At 34.9% G+C, this 24,844-nt stretch overlaps 1 protein-coding gene across 2 annotated transcripts in view; it reads left to right on the forward strand.

The window, feature by feature from the left end:
* Nucleotides 1-21,115, forward strand: part of PGAP1 (post-GPI attachment to proteins inositol deacylase 1) — an 81,769-nt gene extending 60,654 nt beyond the window's left edge. For both annotated transcript variants that reach the window (XM_050752829.1, XM_050752830.1), the window contains 7 exons: nucleotides 8,280-8,370; nucleotides 9,127-9,324; nucleotides 10,308-10,443; nucleotides 11,765-11,815; nucleotides 12,255-12,442; nucleotides 13,504-13,608; nucleotides 14,935-21,115. In XM_050752829.1, coding sequence (XP_050608786.1) covers nucleotides 8,280-8,370; nucleotides 9,127-9,324; nucleotides 10,308-10,443; nucleotides 11,765-11,815; nucleotides 12,255-12,442; nucleotides 13,504-13,608; nucleotides 14,935-15,073 — 908 coding nt within the window. In that variant the 3' untranslated portion in view covers nucleotides 15,074-21,115. The remainder of the gene's footprint in view (nucleotides 1-8,279; nucleotides 8,371-9,126; nucleotides 9,325-10,307; nucleotides 10,444-11,764; nucleotides 11,816-12,254; nucleotides 12,443-13,503; nucleotides 13,609-14,934) is intronic.
* The last annotated feature ends 3,729 nt before the right edge of the window (nucleotides 21,116-24,844 follow it).

The following is a 24,844-nucleotide window of genomic DNA, read 5'->3' on the forward strand; positions in this document are numbered from 1 at the left end:
TCACGCCACTGCACTCCAGCCTGGGCAACAGAGGGAGACTCGGTCTCAAAACAAAACAAAACACACACACAAAAACCCCAAAACAATAAAAACCTCTTGAGGTTTTTAAGGTCTTAAGGTTCCTAGGCCTGCCAGCAATTGACAGTTTTTATTTACTCACTATCAGGCTTGGAACCTTTAAAGTCAGATATTCTGTGCATCTTCTCAAATATAACATTTTTGATAAAGCCTTCGTAATATAACTAACATTCAATACAATATTTCCAGTCGTGTCCTGTTATAAAGAGGCCAGATTTTTATTGGACTTACGGAAAAAAAAAATCATACGGCCATAAGAATACTCAGATAGTTTCCAAATTTTGTAGGAACCAAGTAGAGAAAAAGCATATGATTCCATCTTTGTTCACAAAAGTATACTTTACCAAATTGCCTGCTTAAGAGATAAATTTTCCTTAAATCTGGAAAATGAAACATTTAAGTGAAGAGCCAACATTTCAAGTAGAAGTCATAAAAACACTATCAGTTGGTCAATCTCATGTAATTAATTTTTGTTCTGCTTGATTTTGATTAGCAGTTTCCTGAGCCCATCAGTTTTTTCATCAGGGTTTTGGAAATTTTTATTTAGTTAATTAATCTTAAAGTTATCAGAAATCTGTGTTTAAGAGTGCTTATTGGACAGGTGTGGTGGCTCATACCTGTATACCAATGCTTTCGGAGGCTGAGATATGAGGATCCCCTTTTTTTTTATTATTTGGTGACGGAGTCTCGCTGTCACCAGGCTGGAGTGCAGTGGCTTGATCTAGGCTCACTGCAACTTCCGCCTCCCAGGTTCAAGTGATTCTCCTGCCTCAGCCTCCCAAGTATCTGGGACTACAGGTGCCCACCACCACACCCAGCTAATTTTTTGTGTGTGTTTTAGTAGAGACGGGGGTTTCACCGTGCTGGTCTCGAACTCCTGAACTCAGGCAATCTGCCTGCCTCCACCTCACAAAGTGCTAGGATTACAGGCATGATCCACCGTGCCCGGCCGATATGAAGATCACTTTTGAAGTCTGGAGTTTGAGACCAGCCTGGGCAAGATAGGGAGACCAGGTTTCTACAAAACAAAAAAAAGAAAATAAAAGTTTTAAAAAAATACATTAGCTGGGTATGGTGGCACACGCCTGCAGTCTTAGCTATTCAGCAGGTTGAGGTGGGAGGATCACTTGAGCCCAGGTGTTCAAGGTTGCAATGAACTACAGTTGCAACACTGCACTCCAGCCTGGGCAACAGAGTGAGACCCTGTCTTTAAAGGAAAGAAAAGAAAAGAGACAGAGAAAGAGTTCTTGTTGTGTGTCTCAGTTCCCCTGGCTAGGAAAAGGGATTCCCTTCCCCCTTGCGCTTCCCAGGTGAGGCGATGCCTCGCCCTGCTTCAGCTCTCGCTGATCGGGCTGCAGCAGCTGACCAGCACCGATTGTCCGGCACTCCCTAGTGAGATGAACCCAGTACCTCAGTTGAAAATGCAGAAATCACCGGTCTTCTGTGTCGCTCGCGCTGGGAGTTGGAGACTGGAGCTGCTCCTATTCGGCCTATTCGGCCATCTTGCTCCGCCCATGGCAATAAAGCTCAAGAGTTCTTGTTAAAGTTTTTTCATGAAATACTTGATTGCAATACAGCTGATTGCAAATGCTTTTGGAGAAGAATTGAAAACAATAACTGTGGATGACAGAAACTTATCATAGTCATGGTTCAAATCTGATGAAAGCCCCAAAGTGATAAGGAAATTTTAGTTATTTCTGTTAACATGCAGCATTTTAAGATATCAACTAGAATCATGACTGACAGCATTATATCAGGACCATCAGACTTTTATCAATTTTACATAATTTTTAGAAATGTTGACATCAATAGTATATCCATACAAATATAACTTTGAAGAAGATTTAACATAACCAAAATTATGACTGATAACATATTTGATTTCTATGAATTTATATAATTTTGTAGCATATCAATAACATGAATATAACTGAAAAGAAGATCTAGTATCACTTATCATTTGACAATGTTTTCCATAGAATTTACCAAATAAGCCTAATCATTTAATATTGCTGCAAGATGAGAGATATATTCTTGGAGGCTTTTCAGGGGCCCAACTAGAAAATCTGAAAGCTAAGGTAAAAAAGACTTAGTTTAGAATTTTTGGCCAGGTGTGTGTGGCTCATGCCTATTCTCTGAGCACTTTAGGAGGCCTAGGAGGGTGGATCACTTGAGCACAGGAATTCGAGACTATCCTGAGCAACATGGTGAAACCCTCTCTGTATAAAAAATAAAAAATAATTAGCCAGGTGTGGTGGCATACACCTGTGGTCCCAGCCACTTGGGAGTCTGAGAAGGGAGGATCACTTAAGCTTGGAAGGTTGAGGCTACAGTGAACCGTGATTGCACCATTGCACTCCTCCACCAATAAAAAAAAGAAATTTTCATCTTTGGGAAGCTTGCCGAAGAAGTCAAAAGGTTCAAAACATTTGATCAAAAGAGGATCACAGGTCATTGTGAAATAATAGTTCATTTAAAGTAATAAAAGACGTAAAAAGCAATACAGAAAATTGTATGGATATAAAAATATTAACCTTCTTAAAGCTCAGTTATCCTAAGTGATAAAAAAAAAACTAATAAAGATTAACACAGGAAATTATCCTATAAAACATCAGTACTGTGTAATTTCCTGTGTTATCTGTATTAGGTTTTTTATTACCAAAAGATAAAGAAAAGTCTGTTGCAGTGTGACTTCATCTTCTTATGGGAAACTCATTTAGATAACCCAGAACTTAAACGAACCTGATGAACGGGTACTTGAATTTAATCAGATACAGGAAAAATGTGTCTAAGGTTGTAAGTGTAAGCCCATATTATAGAGGAATATAAACAAGAAAGCTAGTATTAGGAACAGAGGAATAAGTGGCTTGTAGAAAAAGTAAAAGCATGTGACATAGTTTCCTGATTACATGGAACAATTGAGACGTATCAAGAAAAGCCAATAATATAGAATCAAGTTATCCAAGAGGAAAACATTGTTTTTCTAGATGAATATTTTGACTTCAGGCCATAATAGTAGAGTTAGAACTGAAGAAAAAAGTTACACAGGAGGTGACAAAAAAGGTTGAAAGAGAGGTTATCACCTGAGGCCTTCTTAAAGGGAGAGAGGAAGAGCAGATCTCAGGAGGAAATGTGGCAGAAATAGAAACTCTGGACAGTGTAAAGCATGGCTGTTAATGAAAACAGATTTCAGATTTAAAAATCAAAACCTTTTCTAATTTTCTAAGAGTAAATGAATATTTCAAGAAAGCCTTGCTGCTTTTACACAGGGGACCAAATTTTTAGTTTTGCGTTAGTGTATCTTTAATATCAAAGCTTAATCTTTAGAAAGACACAAATCTCTTTTATAGCCAATTTGATCACATGCAGAATTTTCTTTCATAAAGTCACTCTTCATCAACTTTTTTCATGACTTACTTAGACCTTTGATAACATGCTTAGCCTTTATGTCTTGTCCAAATATTTCCTATTTCTTAAATAACCAGTCATTTTACTTTAGGACAAAAATGTATCACATAAGTTGTTCTTATACAAAACTATTCTGTTTTCTTTTTAACCTTCCTTACCAAAAACACATTCTTAACCCGTAACTTTATTCACATCTCTCTCTTACTTACTGGCTTCTTTCTATCTTGTTTCTATTTTTTTCTAAATCTATATTTTGAAACAACCTTTAAATAACATCCAAATTAGACAAAATTATTTTTCCTCAATAAAGAACACATTTTTATGCCTTTCTTATAAGTTTTCTCATCAATAATACATTATTTTTAATATATTTTATATACATTAATTAGAATTGTTATTGTAAATTAATTTATATTTTTAACTAGAAATTTAACTCTTAGTAACCTTAAATTTAACAAGTAATTTGAACTGTCACTTATTAGTATTTAATAGATGAGAACCAGCTTATTTATTAAAGATTTACTTAAGTCACTGAACTAAAAGGCACTTGGGTTAATTAGTATATAATTTATATGAGTATTCATTTATTGAAGCCAATCCGAATAGAATTTCTTAGGGGATTTTGGCCAACTATGCCAATACATGTACGTATGTATAAATGTACCTGAACATATACAGACATACTCAAAAGCCTTAATAGATTTCATTTTGGAATTTTAATTATAAAGTAGTAATACAAACTCACTGGTTTATGAAAGATAATTAGATTCAAATTATATTTCTGACAAAATTGGGCCCCTATATGTAATTAAGGCTGTGGACCAAAATTTGGGGTAAAGTAGCCTGCAGGATGCAGATCAAGTAAAATGTTAAATTAGGCACACAGAAAACCTAAAGTAAATTCCCTAGAAAAGACATGTGTAACAAACAGAATGTAAATTCCATAGAAACTAGGGTCCTCAAACCACAAAGACATTTGTCTTTACACCAGAAAAGACTTACCAGAAGAGACAAAAGGTCTTCTGTCATCCCAGGAGAGATGTAAGGTCCTTCATTTACCACATCCAGAATAAAGTCAAGAGGTTCTACCTTGATTTTAGAGGGAGAGAGAGTCCTGACCTGACAAAAGGTGTGCCGTGGAAGCAGAGAGCTCCAGGGGCTCAAGTGAGTACTGCACACCAGTTCTGAGCATCACAAACTGTGTCCAAAAGTAATCCTATTCTAGGTCCTACCTCTGGACACGCTTCATGTCAACCTAAATAACAGAGAGGGGGCTCTCTAAAATAAAATAATGTTTATTTGGGAATAGGGTATTGCAACAGGAATCCACAGGTCATAGTAAATTGTTTGCATATTCAGGAAGGTAAAGGAAGACAATGAGTGTCAAGAAAAAATGAGGAGGATTACATAATTGTTTTGAAATAATTATCCTTGGCTACAAGGATCCATAACAAGGGTGGTGCCAGCCTGAGGTTGGACAAGTAGTTGCTGGGCAGATGTCCTCAGAGAAGTATTTTTTTGTGTGTGTAAGGTTGCAGTGGCCTTTGAAGAGTTGTGGTTATCGCAGAGTCTTCTGTGATAGTTTTGCTATTAGGTATACAAGCATGAGAACCCTCCCTTCACAGCCTTCCCTGACTCTATTTGTCAGGATTTAAAAAAAAAAAAAAAAAAAAAGAAAAGAAAAAAGAAAAAAAACACAGTGACTCCATTTTGATTCTGACAACAACTTTCATTGTCAGAACTGAATTGTTTCTTTATCTGTAGGGTCTATTCTCCATCTCTCTTTCTCCCCTTATAATTTATCAAATAAAACTTTTTTTTATACTTTTGTATTTTCTACAGTTTAGAGTTTGCTGATTCCATCCCCATGGTACAGTTGAACATGTTTTTCTGTTTTCTATAAATTGATAATTAGAGCCATAGGTGTGATTAGATTCAGGTTATTTCCCACTGATCCCCATCCCTGTTCTTTTTTTGCTGTTGCTGCTGCAGGAATAGTTCATAATATGTATACTTCTAGTAAGAGACACTCACTCCCTAATTTCCTTCCTTGTCATCCTAGTTTATTTCGTTTTCTTTCTCCCTTCCTTCCCCTCCCGTCTCTTTTTTCCTCTTCCTCTTTCCCTCTCTTCCTCCCTTCCTTCCATTTTTCCTTCCTTCCTTCTGTCCGTCTTTGTTCTTTCCTCCTTCCCTCCTTCCTTCCAAGAGCCAATGCTTCATTGCTGCCTTTTCATCCTACATGTGGCTAAACAAGACAGATGATTTCTTAAATGTATCATTCATCTTTCCCAAATTTGAAAGAGTTTGGGATCCTCTTAAGTTTTAAGACATCCCCAAGAAAATTCCTCACTTGTTTTCTCCATTTTATACCCTGGCACTTGAAGTTTCCTTCCTGTAGTCTGAAGACTTCTTAAAATGTAGAGCCTGATCTTGTTCTCCATTCTATTCCTGGTGTCTAAGATAGTACTGAGCACACAGTAGGCATTTATTATATTTGAGCTGTATCAACTGTGTCAATTAGGCATACTGAATGGAATAATTGAGATTTTAATGGACTATTTCAAAGGTATGTGCAGGATTAAGAGAAACCAACAAGAAATGAAAAGGTGCTAAACTAGTAACAGAGCCATCTAGTACTCCAAGGTACCAGGACAAGAGAAGGAACAAACCTAGAGGGCTGTAGGAGTGGACACCATTCCTGGAGCTGTAGCCTGGTTTGCAGGAACACTACAGCCACTGCCAACCTGTGGCTCAGCAGGAAAAAGATGAGGAAATACATACACTAACCTTATTTTCTCCTACCCTCCTATCTGCTGATACCTCTAACTCCTGAACTTAACTAGAAGCCAGTCCATAAAAGTCAGCCTCCCAGAATTCAGGAAAAAGTGAGGGGTGGAGAATGGATCTGGAGAAGCAGATGTAGTAACTGTAGAACAATGGACAAAACCTTCCCTGGAGTATAGCAGTTATTACAGTTTCCCAGGAGGCTAAAACTTTGTTTCACTGGGCTTGGACAGTGATTAAGGGAGGCAGGAGCAGGGAAAAAAGAGTGTGGCCTGAATATATTAAAGCAGCAGTCCATAAATCCCCTCCACTCAAATCTTTCTACAGCTACTTAGTGCCCTTCAGTTACTTTTATACAACTTCAAGTCTGCCTTTAGTGTTAATTTTAACCTGATTTAACCTATATTCCAGGAAGAGGTAAGCAATATTCAAGCAGTTGATCTGCGCCAGACCCAGCCTTTTAATTAAGAGATTATTCTGGCCAGGTGCGATGGCTCACGCCTGTAATCCCAGCACTTTGGGAGGCTGAGGAGGGCGGATCACGAGGTCGGGAGATCAAGACCATCCTGGCTAACACGGTGAAACCCCTTCTCTACTAAAAAAAAAAAAATACAAAAAATTAGCCGGGTGTGGTGGTACGCGCCTGTAGTCCCAGCTACTCGGGGGGCTGAGGCAGGAGAATGGCGTGAACCCGGGAGGCAGAGGTTGCGGTGAGTCGAGATCATGCCACTGCACTCCAGCCTAGTAACGGAGTGAGACTCTTTCTCAAAAAAAAAAAAGAGATTATTCTGACTCTATGACATCAACCAGACTTGAGTATAAATGTCTATCTTGTTTTGAAAGTCTGAAAAAAGTCTCGTTTTTCTTGGTTTTAACTGACTTGATAATTGATTCTCAAACATATAGAATGTACATCTGGGGGATGTTTGATGCTGGTTAATCTAGAGGCTTTAAGTGTTGGATTATGTATCCAGCCAATTAAAGATGTAGTTCTGAACCAAGGACGCTTATCAAAAATCACCTGTGGATTATACCCACTAGAATGACGGTAATTAAAAAAAGACAAATAATAAGTTTTAATGAGGATGTGGAAAACCTAGAACCCTCATACACTGCTGGTAGGAGTGTAAAATAGTGTCGCTACTGTGAAAAAAACAGTCTGACAGTTCCTTAAATGGCTAAATATAGAGTTATTACATAACTCGCATCTGCATTCCCAGGAATATAACCAAGCAAAATGAAAGCATATATCCATACAAAAACTGATATACAAATGTTCGTAGGAGTATTATTCATAACAGCCAAAAAGCAGAAACAACCCAAATGTCTGTCAATTGATGAATGGAAAAATAAAATGTAATATAATCATACAATGGAATAAAAGGAATTTGAATAAAAAGAAATTAAATGAAATACTGGTATATGTTACAACATGGATGAATCTTGAAAAATGCTAAGTGAAAGGAGCCCATCACAAAATACCACATATTATGATTCCATATATATGAAGTGTTCAGAATAGGCCTATCTTTAGAGAAGGAAAATATATTAGTGGTTGCCAAGGAATGGGAATTTGGGGAGTGATAGTTTAAAGAAAACTTTCTTTTGTAGATAATGAAAGTGTTCTAAGACTGTGGTGATGGATGTACAACTCTGAATATACTAAAAACCACTGAATTGTATATACTTTAAATAGAAGAATTATATCAGAATTTTGTCCAATAAAGCTAATTTTTTAAATCACTCGTGGAGCTTTTGTGAAAATACAGCTGATGAAATCCCAGCTTTGACTTCCTGAATTTGTTTTTACAAATGATTGAATGTGTACTCTAATGTAAGAGCTATTGAATTGCAGCTATTTTTAATCTTTCAAGAAGAGTCTCTGTGATAGTAATGAAGACCCTTGCTTTCTCTGACACAAAATATGTTGCTCTTATAGAGAACGTGGGATATAGTATATCTCATACTTAATTACTATGAATTGCATGTAACTTTTTTTAAATCACCAGGTTGTTGCTTAGAATATGCTACCATGTTGGATAAAGAAGCCAAACCATACAAAGTTGATCCTTTTGTAATTATCATTAAGTTTCTGTTGGGGTAAGTTTTATTATCTGTGATAATGATTTTAATTGTGTTTTACATGTAACATTGTATTTGGTTCCATAATGCAATATAAATTTTCATACAGATATGGCAGTTGACTTGTTTCGTTAAATGGGATTTTTTTTCTCTTAGGCAGAGGTCTAATAAGTATATCAATGTTTACTTAATAGTATAATCATTTCAAAAGTAATTACTCACTTTATATATATCAGTCTAAACTTAGACTGCCTTTAATGTTTGTAAATAGGTGTATATGGTCCATGATCTGTGAGTATCCTAGATTCAAATGCAAATCATTACAGGGTATTGATGAAACAGTGCCTCTCTGATCACTTTTGAAAAGTGTATTTTAGATCTCTCTACCCTAGTTAACATTCCATTCTTAATTTAGTCACATTTTCAGATTTTTGGTTAAGCATCAATATGTAGATCTTTTTTTCCATCATTACACCTAACTTGGCTTTCTAAAAAAAAAAAAAAAAAAAAAAAAAAGAACATATTACTTTTTATTAGGATCAACAGAGAGTAGTAAAGCTACACTGAAATGCAGATCTTCGAAGATCAGTAGGCTCACTTGGAAAATAAATGACTTGTTCCATACAAAGAATTAAATATTTGTTTTTCAGTATAATTATAAATTAAGTATCAGGGAACTTTAGAGACTCTCTTGAATGGTCAGACACCTCAAATGTTAAGTCCTTAAATTTCAGTTGTTGGGTTTTTTGCTTTTATATTTTCTTTTCTCCACAGGTATAAATGGTTTAAAGAATTGTGGGATGTATTATTGTTACCAGAATTAGATGCCATCATTTTAACTAGTCAGAGTATGTGTTTCCCCCTGATATCCTTGATTCTCTTTCTGTTTGGAACGTGTACTGCCTACTGGAGTGGCCTACTCTCTTCTGCATCTGTGAGACTTCTTTCTTCATTGTGGCTAGCTTTGAAAAGGTAAAGAATGAATGATTAACAGCTTTCTTATTGCTTTAAGAAGAAATATATGTTCTGATAAGGAACCTGAAATTAATTATTTTTACTAAACTATTTTCTAAGGAAAAATATATAACTAGCAAAAGTATGGGTTAGTGTTCAAAGTTAGTGTCTGTGAAAGCTAATCATTTATTACAAGTTAAATGTTACATTTGATTTTGACCTTAGTGCTCAAGAGTTAGTAAAAAAGTTTGACAAATTACACAGATAGTTTTAAATTTCATGGTTGTGAATCTTTCCCAGGAGGGATTGTTTCTCCCATGATATTGCTTTTATATGCTGACTTCTATAGTGAAACCAGGGGGCAAGAGTCTGTAATCCAGATATTAGGATCAGATTAGATGAGATGTATAAAAGCTCCAGAAACATTGCCTAGAGTTTTATTATGGGCCCAATGGCACAGTTTGAATCTGAAGTTACTGGTAGGCTTTCCTGGTAAATCATCAATCTAGTGCCCATTGCCACTCCTCCTTACCAGACATGTCATGTGATTTCCTGTCACAGAGGAGATTATAGTGGGTGTGATGCTTCTTCCTCCACCCTTCTGAGAAGCTTCAGATAGAGATTCTGATAGTAACACCACCAAGGGTCTGAGCGGTCTCTAGGCTTTAAGAAATAGAACATAGTTTCTCCTCCTGTCAAGACTGGAGATGTATGGCACGGGGTGTATAATTAATGATTATCTTTGGTGACATTTTTTTACCTGTAGTACAAGTATCAGCTATAGTATATCAAAATGGTAGAGGAGTTATCACAATACATTACAGAACTTAAAATCAAATATTTGGGGCCACTTGCCTTTATTTTTAAAATACCTTATTGTTTACCTTATATATTTGCATATAAGCAAGAGAGACAGAAGGGTACTATATTGTTTTCTTCTCATATGTGACTATATAAATATTTGTTAATATGTATTTTAAACTCTGTTCTTGTAATTCCAGACCCTCTGAACTTCCTAAAGATATCAAGATGATATCACCAGACTTGCCCTTTTTGACAATTGTCTTGATCATAGTTAGTTGGACAACTTGTGGAGCACTAGCCATTCTTCTTTCTTATGTTTACTATGTGTTTAAGGTATGTCAAATCAGTAAAGCCAAAATGATTGAGCTTTGTATTAGGCACATATAGGATGTCCTATAGGCATTATTAACAAAAATTCTCATAACCACTGTAGTAACCTTCTGTTACATAATGGGTTTGAATGTAAAGATTTTTAAAAACATCTTAGTTATTTAAATTACATACAATTAACTGGAAAAGGGAAATTATTGATCTAAGTTGGGGTTTTTTTGTTGTTAAAAAGGAAAGAGAAAGGAGAAGATAGAATCTGTTTCTGCTTGCTTCTTGGTCTTTACAAGTGTTAAGTTTTGTTTTTTTTTTTTAACATTTTACTAGAGCCGTTTGTATTCACACCTCTTTTTGAACATGGGTAAGAGATGAAACAAAAAGTAATGTCAGTAGGATCAAGCTATTAATCATGCTAAGATAATATAAAATGTTACAAATGTTGCTGAAGGATCAGAAGATGACAATAAAAATAGGCTAATATTTTTACTGAAGAAGTGAAAAACACGTCTGATAAAGTCGACGGCTTTGCAAAAAAAAAAAAAGTTCCAGGAGGTGATACAGGTGTATTCTCTCCATGTTATTCTTAGGAACAGACAGTTGACATCAGAGTGGATAATGCTTTTTTTCCTTAAAAATGAAATTTTTAAAAGTGTAAACTAAATGCATACATATCATATATTATTTTCAGTTTTCCAAAGGAAATTTATATGCTGCTTTAAAAATTATTTACAGCTACTTTGATTTATAAATAATAATTTTAGTATTTTTTTAATTAGGTATTTCAAACCACTGACCCACTAAGCAAAGGTTTCTTAAATACTTAGGTAACCCTAATAAATTAAATTTAAAGATTTTTTCCAGTTCTTATAAACATTTCACCACTGTATATAATTGGGTTCTGGTTTTCAAAGACTTAAAATATGTAAAATGTGTTGTATTCTTTTACTGTATTGAATGTAATGAAATCTTTGACTCACAAGACACATTAAGTTGCTATAACAAAGCATCATTCAAACTTAGGCTTTTACAGGTTATAAAAGATATAGCAGTATATCCTGGCCCCACCATACTCCAGAAGTTTGTATTGTTTTGTTTCTGTTTCCGTTTTTTCTTTGTTGATGTTTCTTGCTTTTGTTTGTTTTTTAATCCATGATAGCCAGCATGTGTAGTTGTTGTTTTGTATAAGAATGTTTTTAAATGTTTAAATGACTTTTTGGTTTGCATTTTTAAAATTTCAGATTACAGTGCTTTTCATTTTTAATACCAAAGGCTTATATGTTTTGTTTCAAAATAAAAGTAAAATTAAACAGCGATTTATTTTTCTTAGGTTGTTCATCTGCAAGCCAGCTTGACAACTTTTAAGAATAGCCAGCCTGTGGTAAGTTTTATCAAAACTCTATGTAAATTTAAAATGAAAGAACATGGGGAAATATAAGAGTTTATTTTTTTTAAGGTTAGGATTTCATAGTGCTTAAAAGATACAGTATTCTGAATTTAAGTAAAGTGAACCTAATGAATATTTTAAAAGACTTATAAGTTCATCTTTGTCAGTACCTATGTCATTTTTTTTACAAGTTTATTATCAAATTTTATTTTGAAAAATTACTTGGATATATTCTCAGCAGTAGAACTAGCAAGTCAAAAGAATAAAAGTTTTTTAACTTTTAAAGTATTTTTAAGCAAAGTAATTTCAGGATTTTATGTCAGTTTGGTAATGGAAAGATGTACTTACTTAGCTAATAAGTAATGAGTATGATTCTAAATAAAGTAATATACTTTAGTTAGTATCTTGATATTTTTACTTTATTGTTTTATAGAATCCCAAACACTCTAGAAGAAGTGAAAAGAAATCCAATCATCATAAAGACTCCTCCGTACACCATCTTCGTTTATCTGCTAACGATGCTGAAGATAGCCTTCGCATGCACAGTACTGTGATTAACTTATTAACATGGATTGTGTTTCTCAGCATGCCTTCTCTAATTTATTGGCTAAAGAATCTTAGGTGCGTTTTATTTATATAATTATTGTTTATGTGGTTCAAACAATAAATAGCCCTAAGTAGAGACTTGCTAGATTCCTAATGGTTAATGAAAATTCCTCAAGAACAGGAAACTATACATTACCTGAAATTTATTTATTTATTTATTTATTTATTTATAATTTTTTGAGATGGAGTCTCGCTCTGTTTTACAGGCTGGAGTGCAATGGCGCGATCTCAGCTTACTGCAACTTCCGCCTTCCGGGTTCAAGCAATTTATTTTTAATACATTCACATTTTCTCCCTTACTATGTGTATATAAACTTCAGGAATATAAACTTTTCAAAAAAATCAGCCCAAAAGGGTGAATTGTGTTTTTATTCATTGGTCAATTGCTAAATAAAAGGCCACTTCATCCAAGTAGTAGTTGAACCCCTATTCAATGTAGTTTTCAAAAATGATATAAAATTTTCAAGTTATCTAAATACTGGGAATTTTTTTAAGTTGGCAGAACCAAAATAAGTTCAAATTAAATAAAAGATTACTAGATTTTAATATCCTCCTTTTGTTCCTTATTTTAGTCAATATCCAGATGTTTGTTCACAGATTTGCTGTCAGAATTATTTGAGGAGCACAAATTTTTGGTTCTAAAAGGCTATAGATATTTTACTGTCAGTAAATGCAAGAAATGAATTGGATTTTTAAAAAGATAAGGGACAAATAACTTTATGAACCTTCATTTTATCTTTTTTGTTATAGAGTAGCACTCATGTATTTGAAGTAATTTTTTTTTTTAAACTTTATGCCGTTTTAAACATATACTGCTTATAAAAAGAAAGTGCATTCATACTGGTTATTTTCATTTCCTTTAGTAGTTTCTGATCATAATTCTCTTTCTAAAACCTTGGCTACAAAGATGATATAGAGCAAAAATTACTTATCAGATATTTCATGAACTGTTTACAGCTCTCTTATATCCATATTGCTATGGAATGTTTTTAACAGTATGTATCCTATTGATTCTGATAATTTAAAATGATCAGGTCATTGTTGATTTGTGGGGTTTTTTTTTTTTCATATTATAGGTATTATTTTAAACTTAATCCTGATCCATGTAAACCTTTGGCATTTATCCTTATTCCAACTATGGCAGTTCTTGGAAATACTTACACTGTTTCAATCAAATCAAGGTACAGTAGTTTAATTTTTCTTTTTCTCATATCTGGTCTTGGCCTTTTCCCCGTTTATATATGAAACATACTCTTTATTTCTAATTAATTTGAATATTCCTAAAAGTAGAGCCATAACCGTATTATGGTTTATATGCAAGTATATTATACTTGTTTTCTTAATTATAGGTTTTACTTGATAGAACATAATGCAGTATTTTTTTTCTTTATGAAGTTAATCCTAAAAAGACATGACTTAAGATTTGCTTCCCAAAAAGCAAACAAGAGAAGTGGTTGGAGATACTGGTGAGATAAAATTGGCCATGATTTGATCATTTTTGAGGCTGAATAGTGGTTGCATGAGGGTTCATTATACTGTTAGTCTACTTTTGTAGTTTCAAATTTTCTGTAATAAAACCTGATTTTTCATTCACTTGTTGTTTGCTCTGGGAGTCTTTTCAGTTGATTCTGGCAGATATTTGCAGATATTTTAGAATCAGGTCAACCTGGAGTTTAAATCCTGGTTCTGCCATTTAATAGCTCTGTCTTTAGTTAAATTTCTTAACCCCTCTTATTCTCAGTTTCTCTATTTTCAGAGTAAAAAAGTAATCGTCTTTTCTGATTTTTCTCTTTATACTCCTTGTTTTGGGAATTTAAGATGGCTCTTTGGGTTTTTTTTTATAAGTAGGGTTAAAATAAACATTTCTGTAGCTATGTCTTATTGAACATTATTGATGATTTTTGTTAGGATAAATTTCTAGAAGTGGAATTACTGAATAAGAGTCCAACTAGTATTTTTCTGTTTTTAAAATTAGAAAGACTAAACAAAACTGGCTATTTTAAAAATAGAAATATTTTTCTTTTCTAGCCCTTGTATTGATCTTTTTAAAAATTATGAATAGGTATACCGGGCGTGATGGCTCACGCCTGTAATCCCAGCACTTTGGGAGGCCAAGGCGGGTGGATCACGAGGTCAGGAGATCGAGACCATCCTGGCTAACACAGTGAAACCCCGTCTCTACTAAAAATACAAAAAATTAGCTGGGCATGGTGGCAGGCGCCTGTAGTCCCAGCTACTCGGGAGGCTGAGGCAGGAGAATGGTGTGAACCTGGGAGACGGAGCTTGCAGTGAGCCAAGATCTCACCACTGCACTCCAGCCTGGGCGACAGAGTGAGACTCTGTCTCAAAAAAAAAAAAAAATATGAATAGGTAAATTCATAACATAAAACATTCATTTAAAATCACTTAGAATATTTATCTTTCCCAAAACTGTATAAAAGATTGATATAATTTTGGCTCACAATGTATTTCACATAAATAATCTATATTTCTCTGTCTCTTTACAGTAAATTGTTGAAGACTGCTTCACAATTTCCACTTCCTCTGGCTGTTGGTGTGATTGCTTTTGGGTCAGCACATTTATATAGGGTTCCATGCTTTGCCTTCATTCCTCTTTTACTCCATGCATTATGCAACTTTATGTAAGAGTGAACTTAAGGAATGACGAAGATGATTTATGCGTTTAAGGCCAGTGATAAGAGGGAACACACAGATCCATCAGTATGGACAGCAAGATCCTTTGGAGAAGACAAGTCTATTTTTACAATATTGAAAATAGGAAATTAGTTTTGTAATGTTTGAGGGAAGTAGTTGAAGCATGGTTTCGTTTTGTGGTGTGGAATCCATGTACTAATCGTTTTTGAAAAATTCGTGAAGGGATATATGGTGATCACTATCATTGAGGACTCCTGTGCATATCAAATAGTCTGTTTTATCAACCATACGAGAAGTCTAATATTAGAGATTTAGTAGATGCAGCATTGTTTGTAATCTCACTGCAAGCATTCTGCTCATTTCATCAAACTTTTTTCACAAAAGTAGGTTATTTTGAATTTGCTGTAGTTTATCTGTTAAGAAATAAGTCTTTAAATAACTGATGAAATTTACAGCTGTTTGGTTTCTCAAAGGTTAAATAGCCACAGAAAGCCTTTGGTTAGTTTTTGGCAGCCACCATGAACAAAGTGGATCTTGTCTTCTTACATCTATGAAAATAGAGCTTTGAATGGTAAGGAGACATGTTTTCTTGGTAACCAATGCAAGATTGACGGGTGGAAACATTCAAACGTAAACAATTTTTCTTGCTATTTTTCAAATATGAATCTTATTATATATTCTCGGTGAACGTCAGGAGACTATTAAAGTGGTCTGTTGTTAAATGTAAAGAAAAAATGCTCATAGCTATTTGCTTCCCAGTATTGGAGCAGTTCAGTTGTTTAGTTTATACCATTGGATTCAATTCATTGCACCATGGTTGCCAAAAGTGCCTGAGGTCATAATGGATTGTGAAAATAACCAAATTCCGGTGGTTGGAAACTCTAGGTTTGTACCATTTTTTTCTGCTGTGGGAAACAACAACAACAACATGATCAAGGTAACATCACATTTGATGTATAATATTATACTATTAATGGAATAACAGTAGACAACTGTAACCCATTAATAGCATGAGTATAAACAGTACACCTGAATAAATTGGAGACATTAGCCACTAGGTTTAACAGTGGAATTTTGATTTGCTTAGGTGACTTCTGGGATTACTGTTTGACAAATAAAAGAGTAACATTTTATTTCATTTCAGAATTTACTTCACTTTTAGCTACAAGAGTAGGAAGATGGTAATCGGCAAGGCAGAAGAGTATACTCTTTGCCTTAGAATAGCGTAAACTCAGGCTGAGCCATACCCGGCTTATAGAGTTATTCTAGCTGTATAGACTATAAATGCCCAAATCCTCTCAACTAAAGTTTTAGTGATGCCACAAAGCCTCTCATGTAAATTTCCAGTGATTCCACCATTGCACTTGTGAACATGTATCCTTGTTAGTACCCAGGGATGTCCTCAAGCACCAGTTTCATTTTATCTGCCATTGCATCTGGATTCCATTACAGCCTCTCAGCTGTTACTGCCTGTGGATGGTTACTTCTACTTACTGCCTGTAGAGGGTTACCTAACTTCTCTTCTCAGTGCTTCCTCAGGTCCTGCTCTTTTGGCCTCAGTTGAAGAGGGTCTTGCTCTCACCTCTGAGGGTTTTAAGCTTGTTTGATCCCATTGTTGTCTTTTCTAGCTTCAAGCGTGTTGTTCAGTATTCATATTTTCACACTGAGAACATTAAAGGGAAATGATAAACTTATGGTGGGGATATGGCAGACAGATGCTTGTTTGTTTGAGAGAAGCAGCAGAAGGGGTAAAATATGAAGTGCTATATGTTTCAGCTGGAGAGGAAAGAGAGAGAATTTATTAGATTATATACTTGTCCCGTGGCATACTACATATATATATTTAAATAGGGATACATCTCCATATGTTTAACTATACTTATAGTCATAAACAACTTTGATACACATTGCATCTTTTATTCTGTCACCTGATATTTTAGTGTGTCTCAAGTTACAGATTACATGTGTCCTTAAACTATTTCTGAATTTGGACTTAGTTCCATATACAGAAAGAACTTTAGAAAATTCATCAATTTAGATCTTCTATTGATAGCCATAAATATTATGTTTATGTATTCTAAAACCTCTTTGTTTAGTTAATACTGTTCATGAATGTAACAAGCTTAAATTTCTCATTTGTGAGTAGTACATTTGCTTTTCATTTGTATTTTTTGAGACGGAATCTTGCTCTGTCACCAGGCTGGAGTGCAGTGGCGCGATTTCAGCTCACTGCAACGTCCGCCTCCCAGGTTCAAGTGATGCCCCTGCCTCAGCCTCCCGAGTAGCTGGGACTACAGGCACCCGCCATCACACCTGGCTAATTTTTGTATTTTTAGTAGAGACGGAGTTTCACCATGTTGGCTAGGCTGGTCTCAAACTCCTGACCTCGTGATTTGCCCGCCTCTGCCTCCCCAGAGTGCTGGGATTACAGGCGTGAGCCACCACGCCTGGCCGTACATTTACTTTTTAAAGCAGCAGACTAGGAACAGTAATTCTCACTGAAATATTTTCATGGGAGTGTAGTTATCACCAAGTCCTAAAGTCTTATTTATGCCAAAAAAAAATTCATTTTAAGGACTACAAAAATGATTCTAATTAAATATTTTATAATCAATAGTAGGTTGGGTCTTTAGCCATTATATATGTATATATACAGACACATATGTGTACACTTACATTTTGACAGGGTCTTCATTGAGTCTTGATGCACTTTAAACCCAAATGGCTACCAGAGATGCGAAGGTAGGCTCTTTGAAGATTAGCAAAATGGATGTTTCTGTCACTTGAGAAAAGGAAAGTCCTTTGCCTTTAAATTACACAGTTTCCATCGTGCACACAATCTATATTATTGGCTGGTAAAACAGCACTGCCCTATTAGCAATGTTAACAAAAATGAAATTATTTATTGGCAGTTATAGATTATCTAATTCAGGAAATTTCTGAGCTCAACTTTTATAGCAACTGTTATGGCATTCTAATTTCGCAATTGTTGAGTTATGAGTAAGTTTTGTGCTTAACTCCTAGACCCTATTGTTGATAACCAGATCAAATGTAGTCTGTAGAGGGAATAATACTGGGTACATTCAGTATTTCTAAAGTCTCCTTTGGAGTTACTACTGATTGTAATTTGGAACTGATAATAGGTAGAGATTGCTAACACGATTTTTTTCCTGGATCTTTTTTATGCCAGAAATTAAACAGGTTCTACTAACTCTTTTTTATTTTCTTGGTTATCACCAGAATGAAAATATTTAAAGTGGTGACTCTAGAAAAGCCATTCGTGCCTGGTTAACATTGATTTTGAGTCTTTTCAATATATATTGATCATGTATTGATTAATCTTTATTTTTTCATATTTTGGCTAGACAAATTCAGATCTATATAATGGAATACCCCTTCTTGAGTGAACTATACTACTATCTACATGATTATATAGTAAGGAAAAAAGAAGAAATAACTGTAATAGGCATAGTAAGTGTTTGTTGTTGGTTGTCTTGTCACTCATGTGATACTACACATTTCCACAATACACACACACTTACATGAGGTGGATTATTTGTTTTGTTCATTATATAGTTCCTATATGTTTTTTCTTTAGAAATAAAGTCTTGTTCTGTCACCCAGGCTGGAGTGCAATGGGTGGTCATAGTTCACTGCAGTCTTGAACTCCTTGGCTCATATGATCCTCCCTTCTCAGCCTCCCAGAGCAGGTGAGACTATAGGTACATGCCACTGTGCCCGACTTTTTAATTTATTTGTAGAGACAAAGTTTCAGTTTGTTGCCCAAGCTGATCTCGAACTCCTGGTTTCAAGTGATCCTCCCACCTCGGCCTCCCAAAGTAGTGGGATTTCAGGCATGACCACCTGGCCTAGTTCCTATACTTTTCTTAATTCTTCAGACTTCTCACATCTAGTATAGTGCATTCATTTCATCTTGCTGTTTATTAGCACCCTTTGTGGCCAAGGGAAATAAAAGGTGGTAAAATTCAGTTTTCAGTTTAGTTCTTGAAAGCTCTGGGAAATAGAGGAAACACACAACTATGAATTAAACTAGGGCTGTTGATTTCTGAACCCCCAGATAAATCAGTTGGCCCACATTTTAATTTTAGGTGTTGGGTCCAAATTAGCATAATGTCTTGCATTATCATTGGGTTCAGTGTGAAACTTTACAGTGCTGCATTTGACTGGTTTTAGGGACTGGTTATTATTAATCATTTGGGAAAAATGAAAATGTGTTGGGACCTTCTATGACTAGGCATTTGTTGATTATTTTTCATGATTGCTTTTTGTTTTCTCATTGTATAGGATTTGTGAACTTGTATATCGTAGGTAACAAGATACTTTGTAAAATTTACTGGGGAAAATCCATTTGGAGCGCATGACATTTGCCAGGATAAGAAAGCAGTAATATGTTTGTATTATAAAATTACACCCTGTCAGAAAACTTTCTTTCCTAGTAAGGTAAATGTAGAAAGGACTTTTACAACATAGTAAGTTGATTAGGAGCCAAACTTTGATCCCGGTTTTTTTTTTAACTAAGGTTCTAAACTCTGTAATGAACTTTTATGTTTACACATTACTCATGCATTCTTTCACAATATGTTTAATAGCCTGAGGAAATAGGAAAGCTATAAAGCTACTCGAGTTCTTTACTTTTAATAAGAACAATAGGAAAGAAAAGTCAGGTCAGTAATCCAAATCCAAATATGTGTACTGCAAATGCTCAAGAATTCACATTTTTTGATAAATTGTATTGAGTTCAGAAGAACTTATATGAATTTATTATCTGTTAATAACTTAGTTTTAACAACAGAATAAAATTTGGAAATTGTGAGAATAATCAAGCTGTTTTTCCATTAACAGTGTAAATTCATAACATGTCTTTCAGAAGTTAGGTGATATTCTAAGCTGTCTTAATTGTCTATGGTTGATAACTTTTACATAAAGTACAGTACTTTCTTAAAGTGTTTGGCATGTTATGCTGCCAATAACATCTGTGTTTTGAAATACCAATTAATCAGTTAATTTCTGAAGACTTTGTGTAGGACTTGATATATGAGTCAGAATCTGTCTATACTCATTCTGTGCATTGTAACCTTGAACACTTATGAAAAACTGTATCTATTGGTGTGTTTTGATTAGTTAGTGTAGATTTGTTTGCATATTTGAATTCTGATTTTAGTTTAGGAAGTCTAAAAATAGCCATTTTTGTAAAGTTCATATGCTATTTTTTAATGTCATTTTGGTTTTTAATATTTATACAATAGTGATGTTACTAGTAAAAAAATGTTTATAGACAACACGTAGAGCTATTAACTGTTCAAAAGCCTACATGATAGGCATATTTTGTATTTCATGTTGCACTTGTTCTGTTTCATATTGGACTTTTTACATCCCTTTTTTAGGAAAAAAGGAGACACATTTGAATTCTCTTTAGCATAAAGCTGTGCATTGGAAACTATATGACTGTATCCATATGGTTAGCAAAATACTTTTTGCCACCAAAGGTAAATGAAACTGTAAAATACCTCTGGATATTTGTGCCAATGAACTTTTCTTAGCATATTAGGATTAAAGCAAAAATAATCTTTTCAGTATGATTCATCTACGACTTACAATAAATGTTTAAACCATGAAAACTTACATTTCATACCCTTATTTTTCTTTGAAAATATTCAAGATTTGTAGCCTAGTGTCTTCTATTTTGTGTGATTGCTTGAATGTTTTCTGATTTTATTGGGTAAAAGTTTGCCTAGTAATGATCTTTCAGCAATTAGTTGAAATAATTATTTGAAGTAATCTTGCTTCAGATTTATTTTGTGATGTACATTGTTGTACAAGCCGTTTTAGTACAGGTGTCTCATTTATGTAGTTGAAAGTTGACTGTGGAATTTCTTTTGTTTTTTTGTATTTCCATTCAGTCTCTTTACATAGTCACATGTTTCACAGGGGAACTTGTCCACTGGAACCTAACGTAGTACAACCTTTTAACATGCGTGTGTTAAAGGAAAATATTATAAAACAAGATATTAATACTAAAATGTTAACATTAATATGTTGTACTCATGGAAGAAAAGTAGAAAATACAATAGGCTCAGAAACTATTTTTTATCTGCATTAAATGCTTCAATTTCTCCCCATAAAAATTCTAAGGAAATTTCAGTTCCTCATATTATAGTTTTCCCCATAATTTAATATTACTAACTATTTCTCTGCCTAGTAATGTTGATGCAGTTTGCATGAATAACCTTGGAAGTAAGGAGGCAGGACAGAAAGCCAAATATCAAAATCTTTGGCCTTCATTTAGTGACAGTTTATTCTAATGGGGACCATAGGTGTTATTAGTAAAAAGAGGATGTACAAGGCCTGAATTCAGTGTACATTGTTCTTTGAAATTAGTCCATCTATTGTGTTGAATAATTTATTCTAAGTAGGAGATGCTGTATTTAACATAATCATGCTTTCTACATAATCAAATATGTATTTGTTGGAATACTGGTAGAAATAACCTTCCCTTTCTCCACTGTGGAGTGGAAAAAAACCTCCCGATTTACAGTGTATATAAATTAGGAAATTATGTTACATATTTACATTTTTAAAAATATAAAAATGACTGAATATATTATTTTGAAGTGATTGTATTATAGTTTCTTAAACTTAATGACTGGCTATAAATATAACAACATACCCATGAGAAACCAGACCAAAATTGAATATATATCATCACTGTGACCTTGAACTTATAGTCATTTGGGATAAAACAGAGTGTGCCTTAAAATGATAAAAGAGTGCCCTGCAATTTTATAACTGTACATTTTATTATGGGTGGTCCTCTCAAATTGGCCCCAAATCCTTGTCTTTGAGGTTGGTGAAATAAAAGTTTAAAATAAAAGTTGACTGGTATTTCCTTTAGTATTTCCAGAACTATTGCTCTAGAGGCCTCCCTTAATTTTCAGAGTTTTCATTTTGAATTAAAATAGACTTACACTACATAGATGTAGAAAATTAAGTTTGGCTAAGGTTTCTGAAAAAATATTCTGGGAGAAGGTGGTGACACTGTTGTTCTGAACGTATTATACTTGGAAAAACTAATCTTCAAATGTAATTTTTTGTCTTATTAATGAATAATCTATCAAAGACATGAATTCTTCGACTTGCACTCATTCTTTCTCAAATCACTGAGGCTTGTATATATCAAATAAGGTAAATTTACACAATAATGATTTTTAATAATTAATAAACTCAGATTCATGTAGTATATTTTAAAACATTATTTCCCCTCATTTTTCCTTCTCTCTTCCTATATATTTTTAAGGTTTCAAGATAAAACAGACTTCAGTTTTTAAAAAATGTAGACTTGCATTTTTACTGTGCTTATTTAAAATAATGGATATAATTTATATTAAAGTCCAAATTATTTTATTCACAGGATAATCATGGTCTCTGATAAAAGATGCTCACATTTCTGTGTACTCACAAGTTGTATATTTTTCAATTTCAGTTTTGAACATAAGCTCAACACATTGTTTTCCCATTTTACCTCCACTACCTACTCGCCAGACAAAAATATAGATTTCTCTAAAGACACATACAAAGAAAACCTCTTCCCTTAAAACATGATCATATTGACATGAAAGTAGTTTGGGCAAGGGTATGTAATAAAATAAATGGTTCTCAGCCTGCATCAATTTTTATACTATAGTTAAAAAATTTACAGAGGACAACCTATGTGTTATGCTGAGATAGACTCAGTAAGTAATCATTTATTTGCAAATTGATAATTTTTTTCTCATCCCTCCAGAAAGTACAGTGCATAACAACAACACTTAACAAGCGCAGAGGAACTTGTCCTGTAGTATATAATAAAAAATGATTGTCACCTTGCAGATGTTTCCATTTAAACATGCATGATCTCTAGTACTTTGTACAATGTATAGTATATTAAATACATTTATGTGTAATTTTGTGTGTATTTTTATATGGTATAATTAAAATTATTACATTTATGTGGTTGTAATTCACAAAAAAAATACTACTTACTATACTCTGTAGAATGTGTTGTGAATGTTTTTAGCTATGTTTCAGCATTATGGCGTAGGTTTAATAGATGAATATTTGCCTTCAGTCTCTGCTCAGGTATTAATGTGTAGTAATTTTTGGTGCTTTATTTTTAATCTGTGATAATCTGGTGTTCTGAATGTTCAAAAATAAATTTGGTTGAATACGCACATGTGGTAAAAAGATTGCTTACCAATTGACATACTCTCCACAATACCATCTTGGTAAAAACTCTTTAAAAAGGATTTATTGGCCGGGTGTGGTGGCTCACACCTGTAATCCCAGCATTTTGGGAGGCCAAGGCGGGTGGATCACAAGGTCAAGAGATCGAGACCATCCTGGCTAACACAGTGAAACCCCGTCTCTACCAAAAATACAAAAAAAAAAAAAAGCCAGGCGTGGTGGCGGGTGCCTATAGTCCCAGCTACTCAGGAGGCTGAGGTAGGATAATGGCATGAACCTGGGAGATTTTTCAAGGCATGATAAATCTAAATACTGGCAGCCGGCCTGCAAATATAACAAACCACATGGCTCATGCACCTAGAAAGCCACAATAAGTGAACAGAATGTAGAGAAGGGGTCAACCCATAAAAGGGAAGAAAGTTTTGTTATTGGGGAATCAAAACTTAAGTGGAGAAGGGGATGGGGTATAACCTTATAATGGGGATAATGAAACTCAGGCGATGTCTGGGAAGATTGTAACCGCATAGTACTCCACCAGTGAGGAACTGGGGGAGGGACTTGTGTGCTGGGAGATAAATTATCTGTTGTGACTGCCCCAGGTGTGCCTGCCCATCAAACACCCAATCTTGAAAGACCATTATTAAAAGTCTCACTTTTGCTGTTCTTCAAACCTCTAAGTCTATTCTTTGGGTTTGGACAGGTGAGGATGTCTCTCACAACCTGGGGGCCCATCCAGGATCTCTGTGCCTGCATGGAGTGGGATTCTGGCCAAGAGAGGAGACACGTCCCACTTGATTTAGGTGGCCCACTCTGTCCGGGCATCCTGGCTCCCCGCAGAAGCCATAGACATACCTGAGACTGTTATTCAGGAGGCAGCAGAGGTGACACAGGGAGAAAAGCAGGCACCGTGGCAACCAGGCCACCTTGTGCATGAGCCAAGGTAGGAAAATTGGACTATGAGTAGAGTATTGCCTTGGTGGTTGGGCCTTTTTGAAGGTTCCGGGGTGTAGAAGAAACCTCCAGTAAGGGAGGCTGAGTATACAGGAGTGTGCAAGACACCTCCAGTAAGCAGGGCTGAGTACACAGGGAAAAACTCAGACACAGAGACTGGCTGAAAATGGGAGACAGAAATTCTAGGCCTAGGAGACAAAGGAAAGAGGGAGCCAAAGAGACTCCCTGTGACATTCCCCCAGATAGTCCTTTGGGGAGAATGTTGCAGGTTTGGAGGAACAACCCTTGTACCAGAGACAAGGAAAAGCAAAACATAACAGATTATTGCTGTTTTATCTGGCCCAAAGACCCTATTTGTAAGCCTTTGGTCTTTTGGCCTCAGTTTGGCTCAGATGAGGATTGGGTGTGCCAAGCTTTAATTCTCTGTGTGAATTAGATAAGTTGCACTCTGCTGGATTAAGGAATTAGCCCCCATGTTCCCCCTTGAAGAAGAAAGCCTGGTAAAAAGCCCCTGCCCAGGGAAAAGCCCTGGGACCCCCTGTCATGCTCACTCCTCCATAAGATAGGGGA

This window comes from Macaca thibetana, chromosome 12 (genome assembly GCF_024542745.1).
Source record: "Macaca thibetana thibetana isolate TM-01 chromosome 12, ASM2454274v1, whole genome shotgun sequence".
Taxonomy (NCBI): Eukaryota; Metazoa; Chordata; class Mammalia; order Primates; family Cercopithecidae; genus Macaca; species Macaca thibetana.